Source organism: Harpia harpyja, chromosome 19 (genome assembly GCF_026419915.1).
Source record: "Harpia harpyja isolate bHarHar1 chromosome 19, bHarHar1 primary haplotype, whole genome shotgun sequence".
Lineage (NCBI taxonomy): Eukaryota > Metazoa > Chordata > Aves > Accipitriformes > Accipitridae > Harpia > Harpia harpyja.
Window position 1 is genome coordinate 22,246,729 of NC_068958.1, and position 22,465 is coordinate 22,269,193.

General features: G+C 50.6%; 2 protein-coding genes across 4 annotated transcripts; both read left to right on the forward strand.

Annotated features, from left to right (window-relative positions):
- Positions 1-1,923: 1,923 nt before the first annotated feature.
- LOC128154666 (CUB and sushi domain-containing protein 2-like) lies at positions 1,924-11,120 on the forward strand. Of its 2 annotated transcripts, XM_052815606.1 has the most exons (15): positions 1,924-2,224; positions 2,613-2,804; positions 3,460-3,651; positions 3,886-3,982; positions 4,151-4,236; positions 4,675-4,866; positions 5,460-5,531; positions 6,117-6,143; positions 6,833-6,896; positions 7,077-7,187; positions 7,454-7,645; positions 7,921-8,016; positions 9,288-9,404; positions 10,287-10,476; positions 10,648-11,120. In XM_052815606.1, exons 1-15 carry the CDS (start codon positions 2,131-2,133, stop codon positions 10,666-10,668), a joined length of 1,743 nt encoding a protein of 580 aa, XP_052671566.1. In that variant the 5' UTR covers positions 1,924-2,130; the 3' UTR covers positions 10,669-11,120. The 2 variants fall into 2 exon arrangements, with proteins under 2 accessions (XP_052671566.1, XP_052671567.1); XM_052815607.1 differs by lacking the exon at positions 1,924-2,224 and having other exon boundaries at positions 2,273-3,203.
- A 1,549-nt stretch (positions 11,121-12,669) lies between these two features.
- On the forward strand, positions 12,670-21,081 carry LOC128154669 (complement receptor type 1-like). 2 transcript variants are annotated; one of them, XM_052815617.1, is made up of 13 exons: positions 12,670-12,773; positions 12,900-13,085; positions 13,837-13,933; positions 14,669-14,751; positions 15,714-15,908; positions 16,337-16,519; positions 17,074-17,259; positions 17,396-17,489; positions 17,850-17,935; positions 18,591-19,022; positions 19,421-19,444; positions 19,683-20,134; positions 20,717-21,081. In XM_052815617.1, exons 1-12 carry the CDS (start codon positions 12,722-12,724, stop codon positions 19,724-19,726), a joined length of 1,662 nt encoding a protein of 553 aa, XP_052671577.1. In that variant the 5' UTR covers positions 12,670-12,721; the 3' UTR covers positions 19,727-20,134; positions 20,717-21,081. The 2 variants fall into 2 exon arrangements, with proteins under 2 accessions (XP_052671577.1, XP_052671578.1); XM_052815618.1 differs by lacking the exon at positions 18,591-19,022.
- The last annotated feature ends 1,384 nt before the right edge of the window (positions 21,082-22,465 follow it).

The following is a 22,465-nucleotide window of genomic DNA, read 5'->3' on the forward strand; positions in this document are numbered from 1 at the left end:
CTTCGCTCTGTGCGTGCTTTCACTTCTGCCATCGCCATCTGCTTGGCCTGATTTCTGCAGCATGGGGAAGGGATGTCAGAGCAAGATAAAGCAAGTTGCCCTCGGCGGCTCCGGCTGCGCAGGCGCGGACCTGCTATCACAAGGCTCAGCTGCTGGGGCAGCTCCTGCCTGGGAGGTTTCGGTGCTCAGTCGGTTACTGGGGCGATACAGGGCAAAATGGGACAGCAAAGGAGGGTGGCAGAGAGGCAGAGGGACGGGCTGGTCTGAGCCTGACGGTCTCGGCAGGTACAGATGTCTCCTGCGTGGCCTCAGGTAGGAAAGCAGCCTGGGTCAAGGGTTAATCTGAACTCGTAGCAGGGGGATTTCACCGAGTTGAAACTACAGCAGCTGGTTCTTCTGATGTATGTGCGAACCAAGCCGCTCCCTGAGGAGGCTCGATGTTACAAGAATTCTTTGCCAAATACTTCTTGACGTCTCTCTATCCCATGCCAAGGTCACTGCTGTAAGCTATTACAAGAGAATTCCCCAGCATTTAAAACATATTTTTTCCTGGTAACAACTCCCTTTTGCATTATGCAGCCACCATCCCAATTCAGACCTCAGGTGACCAGTGACCTGTATGTCATTTGTCAGCACATTCACAAGTATTTTAAAGGAATACATTATCCAGGCTGCTTGACTCCTACCTTAAGAAAACGCTTCTTGGCCTCATTGCAAATGCTTTTGTTGCATATGCTTGGAGCTTAAATTGCACTGGAAAGGGAAATAAAGTGGGGAAAAAAAAACAAACCAAAACAATAACTTTGAGCTTCTCAGTGGAAACATCACTGTTTCCTGGATAACAAAGGCAAACAGAGGGAGGCGGGAAGGCGCAGGCAGGCAAGCTGCTGCTGGCTGCCCTTTCCTCGGGATAGGGTGACACATCCCCCTTATTGGCAGCCCAGCTCAGCAGAGCGGGATGGGGCAGCATATACAGCCACAACCTTTCCTTTGGCTCTCCCCATAAGTCCCGGGGGCAGGGATCCCAGAGTGGCTCTGCTTTCCCACGCGGTCACAGAGCCAAAGCAATCTGATCCTGTGCCTGGCCGGGCCCAAGGACATCCCTGAGCCTCTGTGGGCAGTACAGCGTCTCTTTTGAAGAGTTTTGTGTCTAACTGGGAGAGTTACAGTGGAAATGCTGGTATCCCCACAGCCTTGTTTTGTGTATAGGTGTTAATAGAAACAGCTTAATTAGCAGCTTCAAAGTGGGGGTGATTAACAGCCCTCTGGTCTCCCATGCACCCCTCAGGCTGGAGGAAAGCCACCTTCTCTCCTCTGTTTTTGCAGAAAAACCTCTCTTCACGGAGGTCTGCTCCTAGGGTCAGGCAGGTGACATATGAAGACAGTTTGGGGGGTTGGGTGGGGGGGCTGGTGCCCCCGAGCTGCGCTGCGCTGGGCTCCCTGGGCCAGATGCTGTGGGAGAGGGCAGGAGGCACCGATGAAGATGCAGCTCTCGTCCCTGCACACAGCAGAGCCAGTGCTGGGGGTCGAAGGGGACCTTCTCTATTCCTCCCGGCTTTGGGGCACGCTGGAGGGTTCACAGCCGGAGCCGACAAGACCCAGATGCTGCCCTTCTTGTTTTGTTTTGGTTTTTTTTTTTCTTTTCCTTTGGGACTTGATGGCTTTGGAGGCAGGGGTGGCTTTAGTGGAAAGTGCAGAGAAGCGGTTCGAAGGAGAGGCGGATCCGGTGGGTGTCTGGAGAGCCCCACTGCATTCCTCCGGATGCCGAGCGTGCCTCTCGGAGCAGGCGTGAGGACAACCGTGTGCTTCAACTCAAACCCGCTCCCGCTTCCAGCCGCGGGTTAAGACTTTCATCAGAGCACTTCCCCGGGACGAGACCGCAGGGAGGGGAACGGGGCTCCACGCCTCGGCAGCCGCGCACCCTGCAGCCAAAGGAGCCGCCGCCTCGCACTGCCCACGGGTGCCAGCAGCACCCACGCGTGCTCTTGAGCAAGCTCTCCCCCTCCCTGCGGCTCCGGGAGTGTCTCCCCTCCCTCTTTCCTCCCTGTGCTCCCCACCCCGCCGAGGCTCCCTGCCTCCGCTGCCCGATCCTCCGCCCGATCCTCTCCCCGCTGCCCGCTCCCGGCAGCGATGGGCTCCGGGCTCCGCCGCTCGCTCCTGCCCACGCTGCTGCTGGTGTTGCTGGTGCTGCTGGTGTTGCTGGTGTTGCTGCCCGCGGCGTGGGGTGAGTCCCCGGGGAGTGGGGGGGGGGAGTTCGGCGAGCCCTGTCACCCCCCGGGTGGGCTCCGTGCGGGTCGGTGCGGGTTCCGTGCGCTCCGCTGTGCTGGGTGCGTGTCGTGGGTGCGTGTGCTCTCGTGGGGACTGAGAGGGTTGTCAGACATTGGAATAGGCTGCCCAGGGAAGCGGTTGAGTTCCCATCCCTGGAGGTATTCAAAAAGAGAGTAGATGAGGTAATCCAGAACATGGGTTAGTGGGCATGGGTGATGGTTGGACTCAATGATCGTGAAGGTCTTTTCCAACCTAAATGATTCTATGATTCCGGGCTGTGCGCTGCCCGGGGAGCTGGCGCAGGCAGCAGAAGCCCCACTAAATCCGGGTTTATCTGGCTACAGGTGACTGTGGGCCATTGCCAAATATAAGACACGCAGAGCCCCCGGAGGACGAGAAACATCGGAGAAGCTTCAGGGTGGGCTCCAAAGTAAGGTACAGCTGCCTCGGAGATTATGTGAAACGCCCCTTGCTGTCAGATACGATACAGTGCCTTGCAAACTCCCAGTGGTCCAGCCTCCCGGAGTTTTGTGGTCGTAAGTATTTCACTTTCTTGAAACAAGTTCCTTAGAGACGCACGCTGCTTATGAAAACATTTACTGCTTTAGCAATCGCTGTTTCAAGGGTTTCCCCATCCAAAGTGACACACGATCGAGTTGCAGGTCAGAATGTCTCGCTGTTCCTTCTTCCTAACTCTGCTTAGTCCGTTGGTGCCAAGTGCGAGCACTTGTGTGTTAATAAAAATAGATGAGTAGCCTGGAGAAGCACAGGAAAGAGGAGCAGAGCTGTAGTGGCGAAGCGCTGGCGCAGCTGACTGCTGACACAAGAGCTAACTAAGGGGGAAGGTTTGGCATTGGGGATTTGCAAACCTCCACAGTGAGAACTGGCTGCACTTCCCCACCTCAAACGCTTCATCGGTGGAATTGGCAAGGGAGGTAAGCACTGCGCTTGTGAACGATTGAAAGAGAGCAAATTTTAACATTTAAAATCTTTTTTCCATTAAATAGTCATCTAGGAATATTTTTGAATTACACAAATTACCAATCACCTTCTTTAAAATATTTGTGGTATCCCTATTCTCGGGGAGGCTTGTGTGTTATCACTTAGATTTATGTTTATACGTAGTTGAATGCAAAATATTGTTATTTTTACTTTGTAACTGTACACTTTGGTTGTCTTTCTTGTTGCTAGGTAGCTGTCCCGGCCCGCCACGTGTGCGTTTCGCTAGAATATCACAAGAAGATGGGATGCAGAACTTTTATCCTGTTGGTGTCTCGGTGAAGTATCATTGTCGCTCAGGCTATGAGAACACCACAGACCAGCTGCCCACCAGCACTTGTTTTGACAATTTAACATGGTCAGAAGTCCCCGAGCTGTGTCAGAGTGAGTGTTGCCACATCGTTTCATTTTCTCCAGTGTCCTCCCACAGCTGCATCTGCAGCGCTGTGTTCTGAGTGCCACGTCTGATTTGTATTTTAGGATTGCTTTTTTTAATGACATTTAGCATGAAATACCATCAGATGCCTGGTTTGACATTGCTATACTGTCACAAAAAGTATGTCTGTGGGTTTTCCCCCATCCTTGTAGCGTCCCAAGGATAATCTTATTCTTTTTTAGGGAAATCTTGTGGTATTCCAGCAAATCCAGAACATGGCAAGGTTATTACAAATGATCATCTGTTTGGTGCAAAAGCAGATGTAGTTTGTAACCACGGGTGAGTGTGGAGCCAGCTGCCCACTGCATCCCAGTGACCTGGCCAGTCACTGGTGTGCGAGCCGGGACAAGGGGCTCTGCCTGTCGAGTCCTCGGCACTTCTGTGGGGTGGCATGTTCTTGGTTGGTGACAACAAACTGATTTGGGGTTGTGCCCTTTACGCCTGCAGGTACACATTAAAGGGAGCGTCACGTGTCATCTCGTGTTCCCTAAGGGGAGATGGAGTTGCCTGGAGTCAACTGCCAGCTTGCCAGGGTAAGTGAAGTTGGCCAGCGCTCGACTGGAAATACCAAATATTCCAACTCAGAAATACTGAACCGTGTGTTGATTTTACTAAATGAAGTCAGGTAAGCATCTCTGGAAGGGAGCCAGCTGGCACGATGAAAGCAGGGACTAGCCGGCAGCATCGCTGGTGCCTTCTGCGTGTGAAAGACTGACATAAATGAGCAGCCCAGGGGCCTTGGTGTCCCTGCAAGCTGCCGCTGCCCCTGTGTACGCAGGACAGCAGGCTGGGAGGCACCTAAAAGCAACTGCGTGCCGAGGGGGTGGCCAGTGCTCCCATTTCAGCCCCTGCTCCTGCGACTGGTGCAACGCAGCCTGTGTGCAAGCGGCCCTTGGGTTTTCCTTTCTTCGCATCGTGGAGAAGAGCATCCCAGGGGTCACCTCCTGAACTCTTTTCTTTTTCTCCCCCAGCTATTTCTTGTCCTCCGCCTCCAGCTATTCCCGATGGGAAGCACGACGGCAACGGTACGGAGTTCACGTACAACTCAGTCGTGCTGTACACGTGTGACCCTGGGCTCCAGCTTGTGGGAAATGAAACTCTGCGTTGTACAACGGAGAACAGTGTCGATGGCATCTGGAGTAGGCCTCCTCCCGAATGCAGGGGTGAGCGTTGCTGGATAATCATCCTGTTCTCGAGTAGTTTTTCTTGCTGTGCAGTTAATTAGTCCTAATTCCCTTCTCTCAGAAAGGGAAGGACCCCAGTCTGGACAGGCATTCCCGTAGGGTTTGTTGCCAGGGGAGCAGCATCTGCTTACAGCAGTGATGGTTAGCAAGTCTGTGCTTTGCAAGGTGCTGAGCTCTGCTGAAGAACACCGTCAGCACAATCGTACACAGTTTTACATTTTTACCTTCAAGAGGAAAAGGCAGAATTTTCATAAACGATGTGTGAAGTGTATCAGTAACTGCAAATCTGGTGGACTAAACCTCGGAATGGATTTATAGCTAATGTCCAACAACACCCGGGCAATACAGCCAAGCAGGACAGCAGACTCCCCTCTACCCGTAAGGCTTGTATTGTCACCAAGAGCTCCCTGTGTGACTCTTCCACAGCTCTCGCTGTCGTAGCCAAGGATGCACAAGTCACCTGCCCACGCCACATTTACTCCTCACTGAAGTATTATATATATTATGTATAAATGGAGAATTATATAAAATATAATTTCGAGTGGTTTTCCTTTACTTTTTTCTCTCTATAGTTAGGACTACAGCAGTGACAAACCACACTGAACCCCTGGAAGAGAATATAGCAGAGAATCGTTACTGGCTAGGTAAGAGTTCAGGAGATGCTTTCTGCCTCAGAGCCCTTTTAATTGCTGTAATTGCACGCACATTGGGTGCCTGTGACTCCACACACTGTTGGATTTCTGCTCTCGATGTGCCTTCTTCATTTCTTTTGGTGGGTTCATCTTCCAGTTTCTAAGGGGGTTGCACAGGCTTGTTCCCTGGTCTAATCCCCTTTTCTCTCTGCTCCCAGCTGAGTGATTCCTTAGCTGATATGATACAGGGTAGGATTTTTGATGCTTGAATCTCCCTCCATGCAGCCGAGCATCTCAGTAGAAACCACAGACGTTATCTTGGCTGTATTTGGACGTTGCTGAGGGTGGAGGTAGCCTGGAGTTATGGACCTCAGCTCTGTTAGTAGAGAAAGGTGGGGTGAGGGACTCAAGACGAGCATAATGATGTGTGTGTAGTTAATGACATTGTTTTACAGCATTTTGTCTTCTCAGCAGTGTTACGGTTATCTGGGTTTAAATAATATTGTTCTGTGGGCATAGATAAGGAACTTCCCTGTTTAGTTATCAGCATTGTTGGCTTCATTTTTTTAACATCAATTGCATTATCTTCTTGTCTAGCAGGTATCCTCATCCCTAGTTGCATTGGTAAGTAGTTTAAAATTGAAAATATACTTTCCTAACCCAAAGCTGTTATTTGCTGTTAGATACCTGGAGTCGGTGGTTTTGGTTTATTCATTTCACTGCCCTAGTACTGAGCGTCTCTGGTCAGGATTCAGGGGGTTCTCTGCTGTTGGGTAATGCAGCAGCATTGCAAGAAAATGGATGGATTGTCTATGTCTTAGTATAAAACATTACATCAGTTGAATATGAAATGAAAGAAGCTAAAGAAGCCAGTGTAAGAAGCCAACCAAAAACTGTATGTCCTGTCACTCTTTAATTGATAAAGTTGCTTTAAAAGGCCTTGGCAGACATTGAGAGATGAGAGATCGGTGAAGCCTGCAACATCCTTGTTGCAAAAGAGATCGAGTACTAAAAATGGTATGTTTAAAATACAAAGAAACAGGAGGCTGTCTATAAAAGCACTAAATAAATGAGGATCACACCCTTAACAAGTTCAGCATGGCACCACACTTAGCAGCGGTTTCTGTGCTCCGTGTTCAGAGACACAGGAGGGGGTTTGCATTATTCCGGCTGAGGGGAAGCCTCTGGGTGGTGACAGGCAGCCCCAGAGCAGAGAATTTTGCTGCCGGTCTTTTACCAAAGTGCAGTATTTCACTTAAATTACATACCAAATTTGTTGTTTATTTTGTTTTTTTTTTTTCTTTATTTGTTAGTTGCCGCAATAGCCCTTGGAATTCTAACTGGGATCATCGTGAAATGGAAAGACAATAAAAACCAGTAAGTGAGCCTAAGCTGCCCCTTATAAATCATAACTTTCCCTAAGGATAACTGGGTATTTCCTTTTAAGCTCTAAGTGATAGCAATTACCTTCAGTATATATTTGCACGGTTGGTACTATCTTTCCATGTTGCTAAGTTGCTTTTTGTTCTATGAATTTTTTCCTTTCTGTCTCCTCAGCTCTTATAACATGCATTTACAAAAACACGAGATGAAGGGAACGGATCCACTGATGCACCCAAAGATAACAGACGATGAGAAGCAGCCCGTGCTGTGGCGTTCCTATTTTTGGTAGGTTTGCTTGTTCATCTGCCCAAAACCTTGTGCCACTCTGCCGACTATACCCACGGATCTCACCGGTGTTATTTCTAGCTACGCCACACCGGTACGGCACATCTTCATGTAGTTTTTGACTCTAAAATGCCAACGCCTCTGCCTCTGCGACGAACGCGCCGCTCGCCAAAGAGGCGACGGCCGCTTCGTGCGAGGGTTTGGCGTTCGCCAGCTGCTCTCGGGGCTCGGCAGGAGGGATTCCCCCATCTCTGTCTCGCCCGCAGCCACGCGACGAGTTGCCACGTGTGTCCCACCTGCGAAGAGCAGCTGCACGCCGCCCTGGCCCCCCGCGCCGAGCCCGCGCGCGGCGGCTGTGCCGTCTGCGAGGACTGGCTGAGCGCCCGGCCCGGCACGCCGCGCACCTACTCGGTCCTCAGCATCGGCGCTGGGGAGAGCCGAAACCCGACAGGCACGAGGTACCGCGGCCGACCAGGCGCTTGCTCCCGCTCCCCTTGCACGGGTCCATGGGAAGCAAAATGGGGGGAAAGGGGAGCTTCTTGCGGGGGAGAAAGCATCTGTACAGGGCTAGAGCGGGTTTTGCAGTTTGAATTCCTTCGGTTCCTTTAAGTCCAGTTTTAGCAGTAGAAAGTATTTGCTGTTTAGGAAAAAGTGGTTCCGTAGGGCAGTAGTCATTCTCGGAAAGCCATGCATTCGGGTGGATTCAGGTTGTCTTCTCCCTCTTTGCGTTCAGCTCTCCTGCCAAAGCTGCAGGTGTGCTGAGGGCTGACGGCACAGGCGAAGCTGTTCCGGAGCGGAGCGAGGCAGAGCAGCCCATGGACCACAAAAGGTCTGTCTTCCATCTTCCACTTAAAAACACACAGATGCCACGGTGGGCTTGAATAAAAATCATTTCAGAGTAGAGCAGAACTGTATTTATTTGGGTAGAAGATAAGGGTATTGTACACCTCCTTGTTTATTCCCACCTGTCCTGGTTTCAGCTGGGATAGAGTTAATTTTCTTTCTAGTAGCCAGTATAGTGTTGTGTCTTGGATTCAGTATGAGAAGAATGTTGATAACACACTGATGTTTTCGGTTGTTGCTAAGTAGTGTTTATACTAAGTCAAGGACTTTTCAGCTTCTCATGCCCAGCCAGCAAGAAGGCTGGAGGGGCACAAGAAGTTGGGAGGGGACACAGCCGGGACAGCTGACCCAAACTGGCCAAAGGGGTATTCCATACCATGTGGCGTCATGTCCAGTATATAAACTGGGGGGAGTTGGCCTGGGGGTGGATTGCTGCTCAGGAACTAACGGGGCATCGGTCGGCAAGTGATGAGCTATTGCATTGTGCATCACTTGTTTTGTAGCTTCCAATCCTTTTATTAGTACTGTCATTTTATTGTTGTTGTTACTATCTTTCTTTCTGTTCTATTAAACTGTTCTTATCTCAATCCACGAGTTTTACTTTTTTTTCCAATTCTCTCCTCCATCCCACTGGGTGGGGGGAGGTGAGCAAGCAGCTGCACGGTGCTTAGTTGCTGGCTGGGGTTAAACCACAACACCACCTCTTTCCTGTCTTGATACTGTGTTGAGTATTACAGCATTTACTTACTTTTAAAACACTAACCTCTCTGCTTTTTCCCCCATAAAACAAAGGAGCTCTGGGCAATTTTTGTGCTTTGTTCTTTCGGTGCTTTTAAAAGGCATTCTGCACATGCACGTGTTTCTCGTATTTCTTTACTTGTGTTGCTCTCTGGCAGTTGCAGCATACACCGCCGTGCCCCGACACTGCCCGCAGCGCTCAGCGTGCAGGGCCGGCCCAGAGCTGCCCTCTCTGCTCCCCCTCTGCTCTGTGAGAGCAACGCCGAACTGCAGCGTAATTGGGTTTGCAGGTTTGATGAGGTGAGGTTGGGAACTGGGGCTCTAGCTGTAAAGAGGCATAGAAACATCTTGTACGCTTCAGCAGAGCAAGGGAGGTTTGTGATAGAGCTAATTCCAGGGTTTCATCCTGCTTGGGACGGTTCCTCAGTACCAGGGAAGCTGGAGGTGCCCAACTTCACGGTGATTTTTGAGTCTCCCTTGAGAGACTCAATGTGCGTCCTCAACGGTGCTTCTCCACAGCAACCATCACGTCTGTCCCACCTGTGAGAGCTGGCTGCGCGCCCACCTTGGCCAGTGCGAAAGCCGTCCTGTGGCACCCGGGGAGCGGCCGGGGGGGCCCCGCCGGCAGGACGAGGGGTGAGTGCGCTGTGGCCAGAGCAGGCGATTCCTCTCGGCAGCTGGGCACCGAACGTCCTCGAAACTGAGAGTTAACCGCTTAACTTAAAAATACAAATATGACAGAGGTGCGTAAATGTGGTTCCGCTTGCTTACAGCTCAGTATCGGGGTAAAAGCGTGGTGCCTGCTTGCAAGAAAGAGAGTGGAACTGGTGTGAGGTTTATTTGGACAACGCTTGTGCGGTTTCTTTGGGCGTCTCTGAATCAGCTTGTTCTCCTCAGCTGCCCTCACTTGGCTTGGCCTCATGTCTTCGCTGGCCCGTGATGGAGCTCTCGTTTCGGTTAAGCAGCAAAGAACCTGAGTGCTGTAAGAGACTCTGCAGCGTGGGCCTTCTGTTTACCCAGCTGCCGAGTGCTTTTTCCACCTCTAGGCACGGTTAGTTTGTTCGGGGCAGAGCAGCGACGAGGTGAGCAAAGTGATGCTGTATGCTCAGGCGGTTTTTTGACACCTGCCCATGCGAGCTTTGTGCTTTCTCAGGCCCACAAAGCTTCCTTAACAGAGTCATCACTGACAGAGGCAAATTCAAATAAATATTTGGTTAAAGCAAACATGGTTTGAGGTGTGCATCCACCTGCTTTAGCTTTTGTATGTACGAACTTCTTTTTACCAATAATTTATTTCATGCTGCTCCCACGAGTGCTTGCTATTAGCCCTAAGCCTGGAGGAGCCATTTCAGTTCTGCACTCGTGAATCACTACTTGTTTGAGTTTATAAAGATAGCATTTTTGAAATTGTTAACGAAACTAGCTTTTGCGGGTGCCAGAGCCTGTGCGGTGTGGCTTGGCGAGGAGCACTTTCCGACACGAACCCGTCAGGGCTCACCCCCGGCTCTCTCCCCACAGCCCGCGGGGTCCCGTCTGCCCTCCCTGCGCCGACCGGCTGCACCTCTCCCTCGTCCACCGCGACACGGCGAGCTGCCCCGTGTGTCCCCTGGCCAGAGAGGGGACCCCGGCTCACCTCGTCCCCCGCTGCACCCCCAGCTGCCACGTCTGCCCCGTCTGCACGGCGCCCACCCACACGCACCTGTGCCAGGTACCCGACGGGGGGGACCTGCGCGGGGGGCACCCAAAACGCCCTTTGGGTCACTGCGGCCGGGGGCCAAGCTGCCGCAAACCAGAGGCTCCAAAGGTCATTCCTCCCACATCCAAGGGGCTGCAGCGCGCAGCAGTAAACCCTAATTAACTGCTCGTTTCCTTGTTGCAGGATAAATGGCGACAGCTGTAGCATCCTTAGCGGCACGAAGCTGGTCGGAGAGAAGGGAGAGTTGCTACACTAACTCCTGATGTCAGGGATGAAGTTCTAAGTGCAATAAGGCAACCTGAAGTCCAGTGTCTGACTTCACAATCAAGAATTTCTTTGTGAAGAAGCAGGAAAATCAAACACACTTCAAATCCAGCTGCGTGTTGGTTTAATGCCTACTTTTTCGTTTGTTTTGGTACGGAAAAAACTATTTTTGCAGCTCTTAAAGTGAGGCTTTAAAAATTCAGTAAACGTTTCTTTCCACTAGGAAAATAATTTCATAGTAAACACTCTCTTTGCACAATCTTGCAAGATTCACTTATATTTTTTAAACTACTTTTTTACTGAGGTTCCTTTACCAGTGTGCAGATACGAGTGCGAAAATTGCAGTATTTATAGTAAAACTGTTTTGTAAGTAAAAGGAATATAAAATAAGCCACACTGGTATCCTGGCTTGGGTTTGGGTTTTTTTCATATTTACTAATCGAACCTTCTCATAGAGCACTTTAAATGATTTTGCAGTCTCATTCCCTGCCGGATGTAATCAGCTGCTCAGGTAATTGCTGCTGCTCAGATAATTGCTGCTGTTGTGTTGCACTGTTGTCTGTAGCCGCGTGCCTGGCCTTTCCTGGGAACTGCGATGACGGAGGCGAGGCACCACTGCTGGAGCGGAGCCCATTTCCACCCCAGGCAGTATCGGTGAGATGTGCGCTCCTCTCCAGGTGTGACCTTCCCCTTGGCCAACCCCAAGTATTCTTGGACCGGTCATATTCTGTACCCAAAAAAACCAGGCTGTGGCTCCAGCAAGGAGTTCAGAGGATTAAACTAGCTGCTCCCCACTTGGTGTTTGCTGGCTTGTGCTCCTCGTTTTGCTTTGACATGGGGACAGAATTAATAGTCATAATACAGAAGCTGTAAAAATTGCCTTTCTTCTTTATTGGTGTTTGCCAAGAGATTGAGTTTATTGGTGTTCTGGCGGGAGACAGGCAGCACTACAGGTAGCACAGACAGGGGCCGTGCAGTTATCTGATTCTGCTGTTGTATTTGCCACCAAACTGGGACGCAGCGTGTTTCCATGGGCTTGTGCCGACGGGTGCAACCCTGGTGCTGCTTTGAGGAGTGGGAGAGGCAACGGCCATCCGAGCGCCTGAGCCGCCCCGTGCCCCGGCTGCTGTCCCTCACCGTCCCCTTTCGATCTTCCCTTTGAACCTGGGGCTGGGGGCAGCAGGGGCTGTTCCGGGGGTGCCAAGTGGTCCCCCCAGCATGCCCTAAGCCTCACCGAGCTGACGCGGAGGGAGAGGTGCGATGAAGAGAAGACGTAGGCATGGCGCGACGCGGGTGCGGCGGTGGTTCAATCGCCCTCCGAGCGCTGCGAAATCACGGGGAGCCTGGGGTGACCTCGGCCTGTCCTTGCGTTGAGGACCAAGGGCAAGGGCGATGGGGTGGATCGCCCAAGAACAAGCATCCCCTCCCAGGGCAGACACTCCCGTGCTTTTACAGCATTGCTTAGGATAAGTCATGCAGATGGCGTGGCGGGTTACTCATCTCTCTGGGAAAACCTTTCCGTGGCACCGGGCGGGGGGGTGGGAGGGGGGGGGTTGGCCGTCGGGGGGAAAAAAAACCGGGAAAGGGAGCTGACCCCAGCGCCAGCCGCCCCTCCTCTGCTCTGCCGCGGTTGTTAAGCGGCATCGCTTCGTACCCGATAAAGAAAAAAGCGGCCGCGCCGTGGGAGCCACCGCGCCCGCGGAGCTCGGCGGAGCTGAAGCCCCCGTTGACCCTCAACAGCCGGAAAATCCTCATCCTAATCCTAATCCTCCTCCGCCGCCCCCGGCGCGTCCCTCGGACTCCAATAACAGCGACGAGGATGCGGAATCGGCCCGGCCCCCGGCCGCCCCGGAAAGGGCCGTGCTCGGCGCTGCGCACCGCCTCCGCCGAGGCGGCACCGGGAGCGGCACCGGGAACGGCACCGGGAGCGGGAGCGGCACCGGGAACGGCACCGGGAACGGCACCGGGAGCGGCACCGGGAGCGGGAGCAGGCATGGCGGTGCGCTGGCTCTGCGCGATGCTGCTGGTGCTGCCCGGCGCTTGGGGTAAGCGGGACCGCGGTGGGGAGAGGGGCTGCGTGGGGCTGGGGTTGCTGTGGGGAAGGGCTAAAGCGAGCTCCAGCTCCCCCCCCCGCTCCTTTCCCCCCGCCATCATCTCCCCCCTGCCCGCAGGTGACTGCGAGCAGCCGCCGAGGTTTGTCTTTGCGGAGCCCCCCCCGCCCCTGCAGGAGTCCTACGCCGTGGGGACCACGCTGAGATACACGTGCCGCCCGGGGTACACGGTGGCCGGGGGCAAGTCCCTCCTGGTCACCTGCCTCCCCAACTCCACCTGGATGGCGACCCCCGACTTCTGCATCGGTGGGTTCCCCCCCCGTGCGGGCTCCTGGGATCCGGAGGGGGGGTGTGGGTGTGTGTGTGGGGGGGGTGCATCCCCTGCTGCACCCCAGAGCCCACTCGCGGCTCAGCACAGTTGAGAAGGATGGAAGGATGCTCCCCGGGTTACTGGTCTTGGGGGCAGTGGGAACAAGCACGCGCCCTGCGTGCCTACCCAGGGTTGCCCTTCCCACGTAGAAATGCTAATCTCTGGGAGATGATCTCTGCCCTTTTTAATGACTTTACCATCTCGTGATGCAGCGTAAAGGCTATAATACATCCGCCCAGAAACAAGGTACGGTGTGGAAAAGGCTGTGGGAGCCTGTTGTCCCCGTGGTAATGCACCTGTACTGGCCCTAAGGGTGGTCAGTGGGTCCCTCCCCGTCCCCTTCTCCTTCACGCTGTTGCCTTTCCTATGGACCAAGACATCTGCCCCGAGCCCACTGGGGTCTTTATGAGTTGCCTTTCTCAGTAAGCGTATAAACCTTGGCTTTTCTTTTTTGTCCTTAGCTCTATTTGTGCTCTTATTTCCTTTTTATTTGTGTTTTAACTTTCAGTTCCACAGAAGTTGATGTGGATCTTTTATCTTTTCTGAAATTGCTGGTACTTGCTCATGAGGGAAGTCAGGTGCCCAATAAGTGGTCAATTAGTCTGTAATGACACTGAACAGCCCTGTCACCTGCATTTTACAATCACGCTATAAAATAAAGCTAATGCCAATCACTTGCCCTTCCAGGGAAGTCTTGCAGTCCACCGGATATCATGAACGGCAACTTTAACTACATGACCAACCTCCAGTTTGGGGCGACAATAACCTACAGCTGTAACATGGGGTAAGCGTTGGCCCAGGCTCCTGGTGAGCCGACGGAGCCGAGGCTGGGAGACAGCACCCATGGGAGACTCAGAGGCTTTTAATAGCTGGGGGCTGTTGTCTTGGCAAGCACAGGCACAGCGGGAGATGTTCGGAGTGGGGAGCCATGGGAGTCAGGCTCTCTCCTGCTCTTGCTGTCAAAACATTCTCTTCTGGGCATGAGAGAGTGGTCTTTGCAGATTGCTTTTTGGTTGCTTTGCAAAGAAGTTTGTTCCTTTCCTGTCGGTGCTCATTAGTAATTCAGCATTTGCCGTAGTGCAATGGGTCCGGCTGTCCACGTCTTAGCTAAGGGTTCTCAGGAAAAGAGGGCTGCGGTGTCCTGGGGATGCTGGCAGCAGCGCGAGAGGGAAAGAGAGCGGTTAAGGTACGTCAGTGACACCTAGCTCTGCTCAGAAAATAAGTTGCTGTTTGGATCTACCACTGCACAGCACGGGGCTGAACAGACTCAGAGTAGGGATGCTGTCTTGCTCATGGTCCTGTGAGCTTGTATCCACCCACTGCAAGTATTAAGTTTCCTTTAACTGCATCATATATTGCATTTCTTTAGGTATTAAGAAAATCGTATTTTATAGGAGGGCTAGCTGTTTTTCCCCTGGGGTTCAGCTCCTCCAGAGAATACCATTAGAAACTGTACAACTTTCTGAATTTCCCAAGTTTTCTTCACTTTTTTCAGAGACTCAACCTTTTCTTTTCTTAGGTACCGCTTAGTTGGGAAGCCATCTGCGCAATGTGTACTTAAAGGCAATGAAGTTTCTTGGGATCATGTTCCATACTGTGCCCGTAAGCAGATCTTAAATGTTTTGTGTACATCTCTTCCTCAAAGAGATTGTATCACTATATGTCTGTTAGTTTAGGGAACGGCAGGTGGATACTGTCTTTTTGGAACCTAATGCAAATTACATTAGCCTTTAATGAGACTGACTGCTTACCCTTCCTCCAAACAAACACTCTCGGTGGAGCTGGGAATGAAAATTAAATACTAAGGGGGATCTGTGGACATTGGCAGCAGGTTTGTAGTCAGATCTGTGAGAAAAGCAGCTCCCGAGGCTGTTTGTTGGTATTGCCCAGCACAGGCACGCAGCAAGCTTTCTGCCAAGCTGGTGCGGACACTACATCACTCCTGTTGTGTTTTCCGTCAGGCAACTGTTGCTGAATTGTTGATCAAGAGCTGTGCTTGACCGGGAGTGGGAAGCCTTAAGGCATGACTGGACATCCGAAATCTCAAATTTCAAAGGGAAGATAAATGCCAAGAGTTTTGGTGGTGCTATTTGGGCTTTTTTAGCATCCTGTGGGATGGGCCTGACCATCAGCTGCTGATAGCTTAGGTGGTTTGCTGCTGTAATAGGTATTCTGGCCTTATTCTTGTTACCACAACGAAGGTAGGAAATGCCATCAACAGTAGGTGAGGGTCCCAAACTGCTTGGTGAGACCATGTTTATTGCCTCCAGAAGCCCTCTTCTGTAGTGTCTCCTCTTGGACAATAGATGCTGTTTTGCCGTTTTACCATTTATCCATTTAAAAAAACCCTGGAAAACATTCAGAATTTAAAGGCGCATTCAAGACTTTAGGTTGAGATGATTGCTTTAGGGCTGCTTCCCTGTTTTTTCTTCAGCTTTGTTGTTGTTGTTGTTTGGGTTGGGTTTCTTTGGTTTGGTTTGGTTTGGTTTTTTTAGTAGCTAGACCTCAGTTTCATATTTGATGGAAATGTTCTTGCGTTTTCTTGCTGTTGCTTTCCCATGCAGGTATTTCCTGTTTACCACCTCCTGTGATCGAGAATGGGCAGCCCATCAGTGAGGACAGAGACTTCACCTTTGGCATGGCTGTAACCTACAAGTGTAACAACAACAGTTTTTCTCTTATTGGAGATGCCACGATTCACTGTACGGCGAATGATAACCTCCAGGGAATATGGAGCGGTCCAGCCCCTGAATGCAAAGGTAAATGCTTTCTTTGTCTCCTTATTCTTTTGACTTTGTTTCTTATCCTTCTCCAGATCCGTACTTTCCCGATGGGCTGCCAATCATGAGAACGTTGATTTGAGTCTAAAAGGATTCCCAGAAAGCTTAATGCAGTGGTCTCCCAAGTCGTGGTCAGAGACAGGGCTTGGTTTAATGGATTCTTCAGCCCACAGAAAGCTTCCCTTTCCCTGCCCATGCCCAGGGCTTCCTGCAAATGAAAAATGAAGCTGTCACGTGTGCAGTTTCTTAATGACATCTCTGTTCACAGAGTACTTGCACCCCACTGGGGACCTTCCTCTCTCAAAGTGAAAGGACGGCAGCTCTCTTAGTAAGCTTCTCGCATAATGCATCCGCAGGGCTTTTCCTTCTTGTAATAAATATTCTTATTGTCTTATCTTCACTTCCAGTGGTCGCATGTAAAAATCCAGAAGTGGAAAACGGGAGAAGGTTATCTGGCTTTGGCACTGCACACACATATAAAAATACAGTGACCTTTGAGTGTAATCCTGGTCATTTATTGAATGGTAGTAGTGTAGTTACTTGTGAAGCAGACAGTACTTGGAAGCCACCTCTGCCAACATGTGACCCACGTGAGTACAAACAAGTTTATTTCCTTGAGCAATTGCGATGAAGTAGGTCTAAGAGCTGTTGAGCAGATCAGCTTCTGAACCTTGTGCACTTGTAGCCATGCCCTTGCAGAGCGTGCCAGCTTGGGTCCTCAGCGTGGCAGCCCAGGCCAGTTATATATTTAGACCTGAAGCTATTTATTTATGAAGAGCAAATGATCCAAAGTGCACTGAAAGGAGAGATACCTGACAGGCTAGCTTCACCAGCTTCCAGACCTGTTGGGCATGTTTGGCTTCTGAGCTCAGCTGAATCGAGGTCCTGCAGGTTGGGTTGGTGGTCACTGAAGGCGCATCTCTTGAGACAGAGATGCTACCCAGTCTCCATCTTTTCTCTGGTTAAGCAAACTGTGATATATGCTGCTGTTTGCTAAATGGGTTGTATGCAAACTGTATCGCAGAAGCTGATATTCAAACAGGTTAAAATGCTGTGTGCTCCAGAACATGCAGTTTGCTATCGTTATTGCAGACCTTTTGGGTGCTCTTCTGTAACTAACCTTGCTTTTGTCTCCAATCGTTAGTCCACTGTGGTCCTGCTCCACACTTCCTTTTCGCTGAGTTAACAACGGCTGTGGGTGACAGGTCCCCCATTGGAACCAAGCTGAGGTATCAGTGTAAACCGGGTTATACTGCAGCGAGTGGAAAGTCCTCTCTTGTCACTTGTCTGAGTGATACAACTTGGTCTGCAGACCCAGACTTCTGTATACGTGAGTATCTCCGTTTCTCTCCTGTCCTGACTGACTGTGCGAGTTATCTGTACACGCTTGAGATGTTACTCTGAAATTTGGGTCATGCCCATCTCCGGGTTTGAAGTCATTCCTGTGCTGCTTTCCTTTCCTCTAGGACAACAATGTACTCCTCCCACGATAGAGAACGGGGACGTGATTGCAAACGGTTTCCTTTTTGAGTCAGTTGTGACATTCACCTGTCATCCTGGGTGAGTGGTCACTGCTTAAAAGGGACCAACTCGGGGGTCAGAAGACAGGGATCCCAGGCAGTAACATCCACCCCGCCCCGGTTTCCCAGTGCAAGTCTCCAGTGAAACCGTATATTATATCTTCAGTGAGATAAGCAGGTGGCAACACACATGTGCTTGGTAATGCAGAGAACTGCTTCAGTTCGGCTTTCATTAGTGCCCTTATTTAGTGGCTTTGATGCGGCCAGATCCTGTTTCATAGCAGGGCAACTTCTGGTTAATAACTCGACTGCATGCAGTGGTGGGGAGGTGGGTCAAGGACCCTTTCTAGGTTGTCTTCTGGAAAGTCTGGAAAGTACTAAACTTCTTCTCTTTCTTTAGGTATGAATTAAAGGGGTCTCCGTCTGCCAAATGTGTGGTATCAGGAAATGGAGTTGATTGGGACACAGCGTCTCCATACTGTGAAAGTAAGAGGGAAAAACCCTGCACAGAGCCATTAAGATAATAGTTGGAACTGCGCAGGTGTAGCTGCCTTGCTGATGGCCTTGGGCTGCTCTTACTTGTGCTTTCTTAATTCAGTCAGCTGTAAAATTCAGGATTTCAATCCTAACTCATGCTGTGAGGCCTTAGGTGTAATATTCTTGTACAATTCAGAAATTATGCTGACAAAGTGGAAGGAGCGAGGGAAGAGCAGAAATTATAGAAAAAAACAGTCACAGGAGGAAAGTTTTCTTTCTCTATTTACCAGGGAAAGATGAAGATAATTGGATGTTAGAACTCTCTCCACTCAGTTTGATATAATGCTGAAATTGGGTGTAACGAAGTCAGTGTATAGTGTTCTGTGAAGGTAGAAATGGATGAAACATTTCTTCTAGCCTGATTAGGCACTTCAGTGCCTTATTTCATGGGGTGAGATCCTGGAGGCTATGTTGTGCAGTACATGCAGTATGTGTTGCGCTAACGTGCAGTAACTGAGGCCCAGTGCCACACAAGAAAGCTCAAAGTATTTTCGGTTGCTGCTAGATGCATGGTGTTTGGCTATGTCTCCTTCTCCCCATATACCTCTTCACCTTTTCAGTTAGGAGAAGCACTCAGACACTCTTGCTGATGTTCCTCCTGTAGGTCAGCTCCCACGCATTCTCTGCAAAGACCCCCCCACGATTGACAATGGGATGCACAATGGCACAAAGGGCACAGAATTTGTCTACGGCTCCATTGTAGTTTATAAATGCAAGGATGGCTTCACCCTTGCTGGAGCGGCCTCTATTCACTGCAAAGCAGATCATCAATACCACGGAGTCTGGAGCGAGCCTACTCCTGAATGCAAAGGTGATGTTCCTCCTGTGGAACAGTTCCCTCACATTTTCTGTGGAAAGCCGCCTATGATTGACAATGGGATGCACAATGGCACAAAGGACGTGGACTTTGTCCGTGGCTCCACTGTAGCTTATAAATGCAATGATGGCTACACCCTTGCTGGAGCGGCCTTGCTTCAGTGTATTGCAGGAGATCAATACCAGGGAGTCTGGAGCAAGCCTGCTCCTGAATGCAGAGGTAACTGTCTCCTGTGTCTGTCTTGCTGCCTCCTCTCTCTCTTCAAAATACCTATTTTTTCCTTCCTCTGTGAATCCTCAAATCGGATAATTCTGCTAAAGGAGTAAGCCTTCGATGCTTCCTGAAACAGCTTCAGTTAAAATCTTGTGCCAAAAGAGCATGATTAGGTTGCAGCATGGACTCGCAGGCTAGTGGAAATGTATCCTGGTAAATACATCTGGGTTTTAATAGGTGAACATCTCTGGAGCTGGGCTGTGCAAGGCTTGAGTTCTGTGTGTTGCTTGAATTGTATTCCATGTGCATTAGCTCTGATTTGAGATACTGCATGTCGTGTAGTTTGGTGAATTACTGTGCTGAATGGGTGCTGAGTTTCACGTTTTGGTTCGCTTCCTTTCCAGGTGGAGCGAACATGATCATTGTTGGTAAGTAATACGTATTCCTGTACTGCACTCTTGCCTATCTTTGTGTGATTGTCTCCTGTGTGTTCGGCTTGAACTAGGCTTCAAAGCCTTCTGCTCCAGGCTGTTGTCCTGTTTATATTGTTGTTGCTTTAAAATCATGCTGTGAAAAGGCAGGGAAGGGCAAAAGGGACCAGGGAGGGAAAAGGTAGTTGAATATGTTTGGAGTGAAGACTTGAAGCTTCTTATTTGTCTCTTGCAGGAATCTTCCCCCTCCTCCTGGCAATTCTGATTATGAACGTCTAGATTAGGGAAGGGGCACGGTGGGAAGGCACCTGTAGACGTGTCGGACTTGATCACGCTGATCCCAGTGCTTTGCTTTTCCTTGCTGTGAAATTGGCCTTGAAGCAGCAACCAACAGACCTGGGATGACAAAGCCCAGACGCTCTCTGCCACTGCCCGGCAAGCACTCGCACTTTTGGCTGCAGCCGCGCCTCGCGTTGGACCCAGCAGCTCGTGCACGGGACTGGGATGGGATGGATGGGATGGGAGGCTCTCTGCCGCCCAGCTGAGAATGCTCCTCAGAAATCAAGTGCGGTTATCCCCGTGTTAAGTCGCAGTGATGCCAAAGACCTTCACGCTGCAATAGAGTAGGCTCAAGAAAATCCTGTGCTTTGGGTAACTCCGCATGTTCGGTGTCTCAGCCCCACTGTCGTGGTTTAACCCCAGCCAGCAACTAAACACCACGCAGCCGCTCACTCACTCCCCCCCACCCAGTGGGATGGGGGAGAAAATCGGGAGAAGAAGCAAAACCCGTGGGTTGAGATAAGAACGGTTTAATAGAACAGAAAAGAAGAAACTAATAATGATAATGATAACACTAATAAAATGACAACAGCAATAATGAAAGGATTGGAATGTACAAATGATACGCAGTGCAATTGCTCACCACCCGCCGACCGACACCCAGCCAGTCCCCCGAGCGGCGAATCCCTGCCCCAACTTCCCCGTTTCTGTACTGGATGGGACGTCACATGGTATGGAATACACCGTTGGCCAGTTTGGGTCAGGTGCCCTGGCTGTGTCCTGTGCCAACTTCTTGTGCCCCTCCAGCTTTCTCACTGGCTGGGCATGAGAAGCTGAAAAATCCTTGACATTAGTCTAAACACTACTGAGCAACAACTGAAAACATCAGTGTTATCAACATTCTTCGCTCTGAACTCAAAACATAGCACTGTACCAGCTACTAGGAAGACAGTTAACTCTATCCCAGCTGAAACCAGGACACCCACTGAGGGCATGTTGTGCCTGGTCCTGACCAGGATTTAGGGGTTTCTTAAGCATCCTGAGGTGGAAAGCGCTGCTGCTGCCGAGAGGGTTATCAGTGAATGTCTTCATGTGAGTGATACATACTTAAAGAAATTGTTTGATACAAATAGGATGCGTAAGTTGGGTATTATCTGTGAGTACTGAAAGCACTGAAAATGTTCATATAAAAGCGCGGCTGCAGCCATTACTTCAAGGCAAGTCTGAATCATTCTGCAAATAGCAATCCTTACAGATCAGTAATTTTACCAGACAGAAAAAAATTTAAATGCCTTATTACAAAGAACTACTATTCTGACTCTTCCCGTATGCACTAAAATTAGTTTTAAACTTCAGCTGAAGGTCTCTGCCCTGGCACTATCTTTGTGTCGCATCAAGGCTTTTCTGCAAGTAGCTGGCGGAAACACCCTTCCTGTCTCTGTGGTGACTTAACGCTTCTTTTGAAGTGCCGAAGCTTTCGGTGGGCTGAAAGCCCCGTGAGGAACCGTGCCGGATGGGTGCTCGGGGGCAGCGGAGCTCATCCGCAGGCAGGTGGTGTCCGGGCCAAATGCCGAACTTGCAGGTGTCTTGGCAGATGCCACCCAACATCAGGAAGCTGCTGCGTGTGAACCTTTTCACTTTCTGCTCAAATGCCACCTGCCTGGGGTGACTCCGATGCAGGGAATCGCTGCCTGAACTTGCACTTTAAAGGCTTTTTCAGGTGGTGCTGTGCACCCCGACCATGCTGGCTCCCACCGTGGGTCGGCCGGGTGCCAGCTCAGCCCCAGGACACCTCGGGGCTGCTGTGATGCTGGGGAGGAAGAGCAGGGTGGGGAGGAAGAGCAGGGTTTTGGCCTCTTGCTCCGCTCGCGGCAGGGCTGGCAGCAGCTGCACAGGGCGACTGTTGCTCCGACGCTGCACCCAAAGTAGGCGCAGGTACGCATCAAGCCAAAGCCTTAATTTACTCCTCCGTGGGGAACGGGACACAAACCCCACGTCTTTTGTGCCCTTTGTTTTCACCCTGTCTAACCTGACCCGGTTGACGGTTGTGTTGAGGACGGTTTGCGAGGGCGGATAGAGGTGAGGGAGGGAGCGTGCTGTCCCCAACTCGAGTCAGGCTTTGGCAGTGCCACGAGGACAGCTCAGATGATGGGACCTCACTCACCTTGTCTAAACCAAAGACACGGGAAAAGTGCCCTTGATTTGTTTGGCTGACAGAAAGCCCACGTTGTGATGTTGGTGTCCTTTTCCAGTTTTAACTGAGCCTTGCTAAATGATCACCTAATAAGCTAAAGAGGTAAGTAGCATCTCGTAAAATGAAGTAACAATTTGAAGGTTTCCTGGGAATCCTGTTTATAAGGGAAGCAAAACTGTGATGGGATTTAAACTTGTTAAGCCTGAATCCAGCTTGAGACACTAGGACTTTTAGCTGCTGGTAAAGCACGATTTTGAGGTTTGGGGTTTTGTCTGATGCAGAGGTACATCACCTGTCTGTGAGCTTCTCATGATGCACAGTTGGGAATGGGAAGTATTCGAAATGTGCCTGTTACATACTTTTTGTTTCTGCATTTTCACCAGTGCTTTCCTGTTAACAGGAACATGCATCTAATTAGAGGGAAAAACACACATAGCCATTTCCGTCAACATGTTAGTCTTGTTCCAGATAGACCCACAAAGTTCTCCCTTCCCAGCAGAGCACTGTCCTGTTCAGCTGTCACTGGGGTACCATGAGATACTGTT

Coding starts and splice junctions, on each gene's coding strand:
- LOC128154666 (XM_052815606.1), top strand. CDS start 2,131: ATGGGCTCCGGGCTCCGCCGCTCGCTCCTGCCCACGCTGCTGCTGGTG. Junction 2,225..2,612: donor GTTGCTGCCCGCGGCGTGGG/GTGAGTCCCCGG, acceptor ATCTGGCTACAG/GTGACTGTGGGCCATTGCCA. Junction 7,646..7,920: donor CGAAACCCGACAGGCACGAG/GTACCGCGGCCG, acceptor CTTTGCGTTCAG/CTCTCCTGCCAAAGCTGCAG.
- LOC128154669 (XM_052815617.1), top strand. CDS start 12,722: ATGGCGGTGCGCTGGCTCTGCGCGATGCTGCTGGTGCTGCCCGGCGCT. Junction 13,086..13,836: donor GACCCCCGACTTCTGCATCG/GTGGGTTCCCCC, acceptor TTGCCCTTCCAG/GGAAGTCTTGCAGTCCACCG. Junction 17,260..17,395: donor AGACCCAGACTTCTGTATAC/GTGAGTATCTCC, acceptor CCTTTCCTCTAG/GACAACAATGTACTCCTCCC.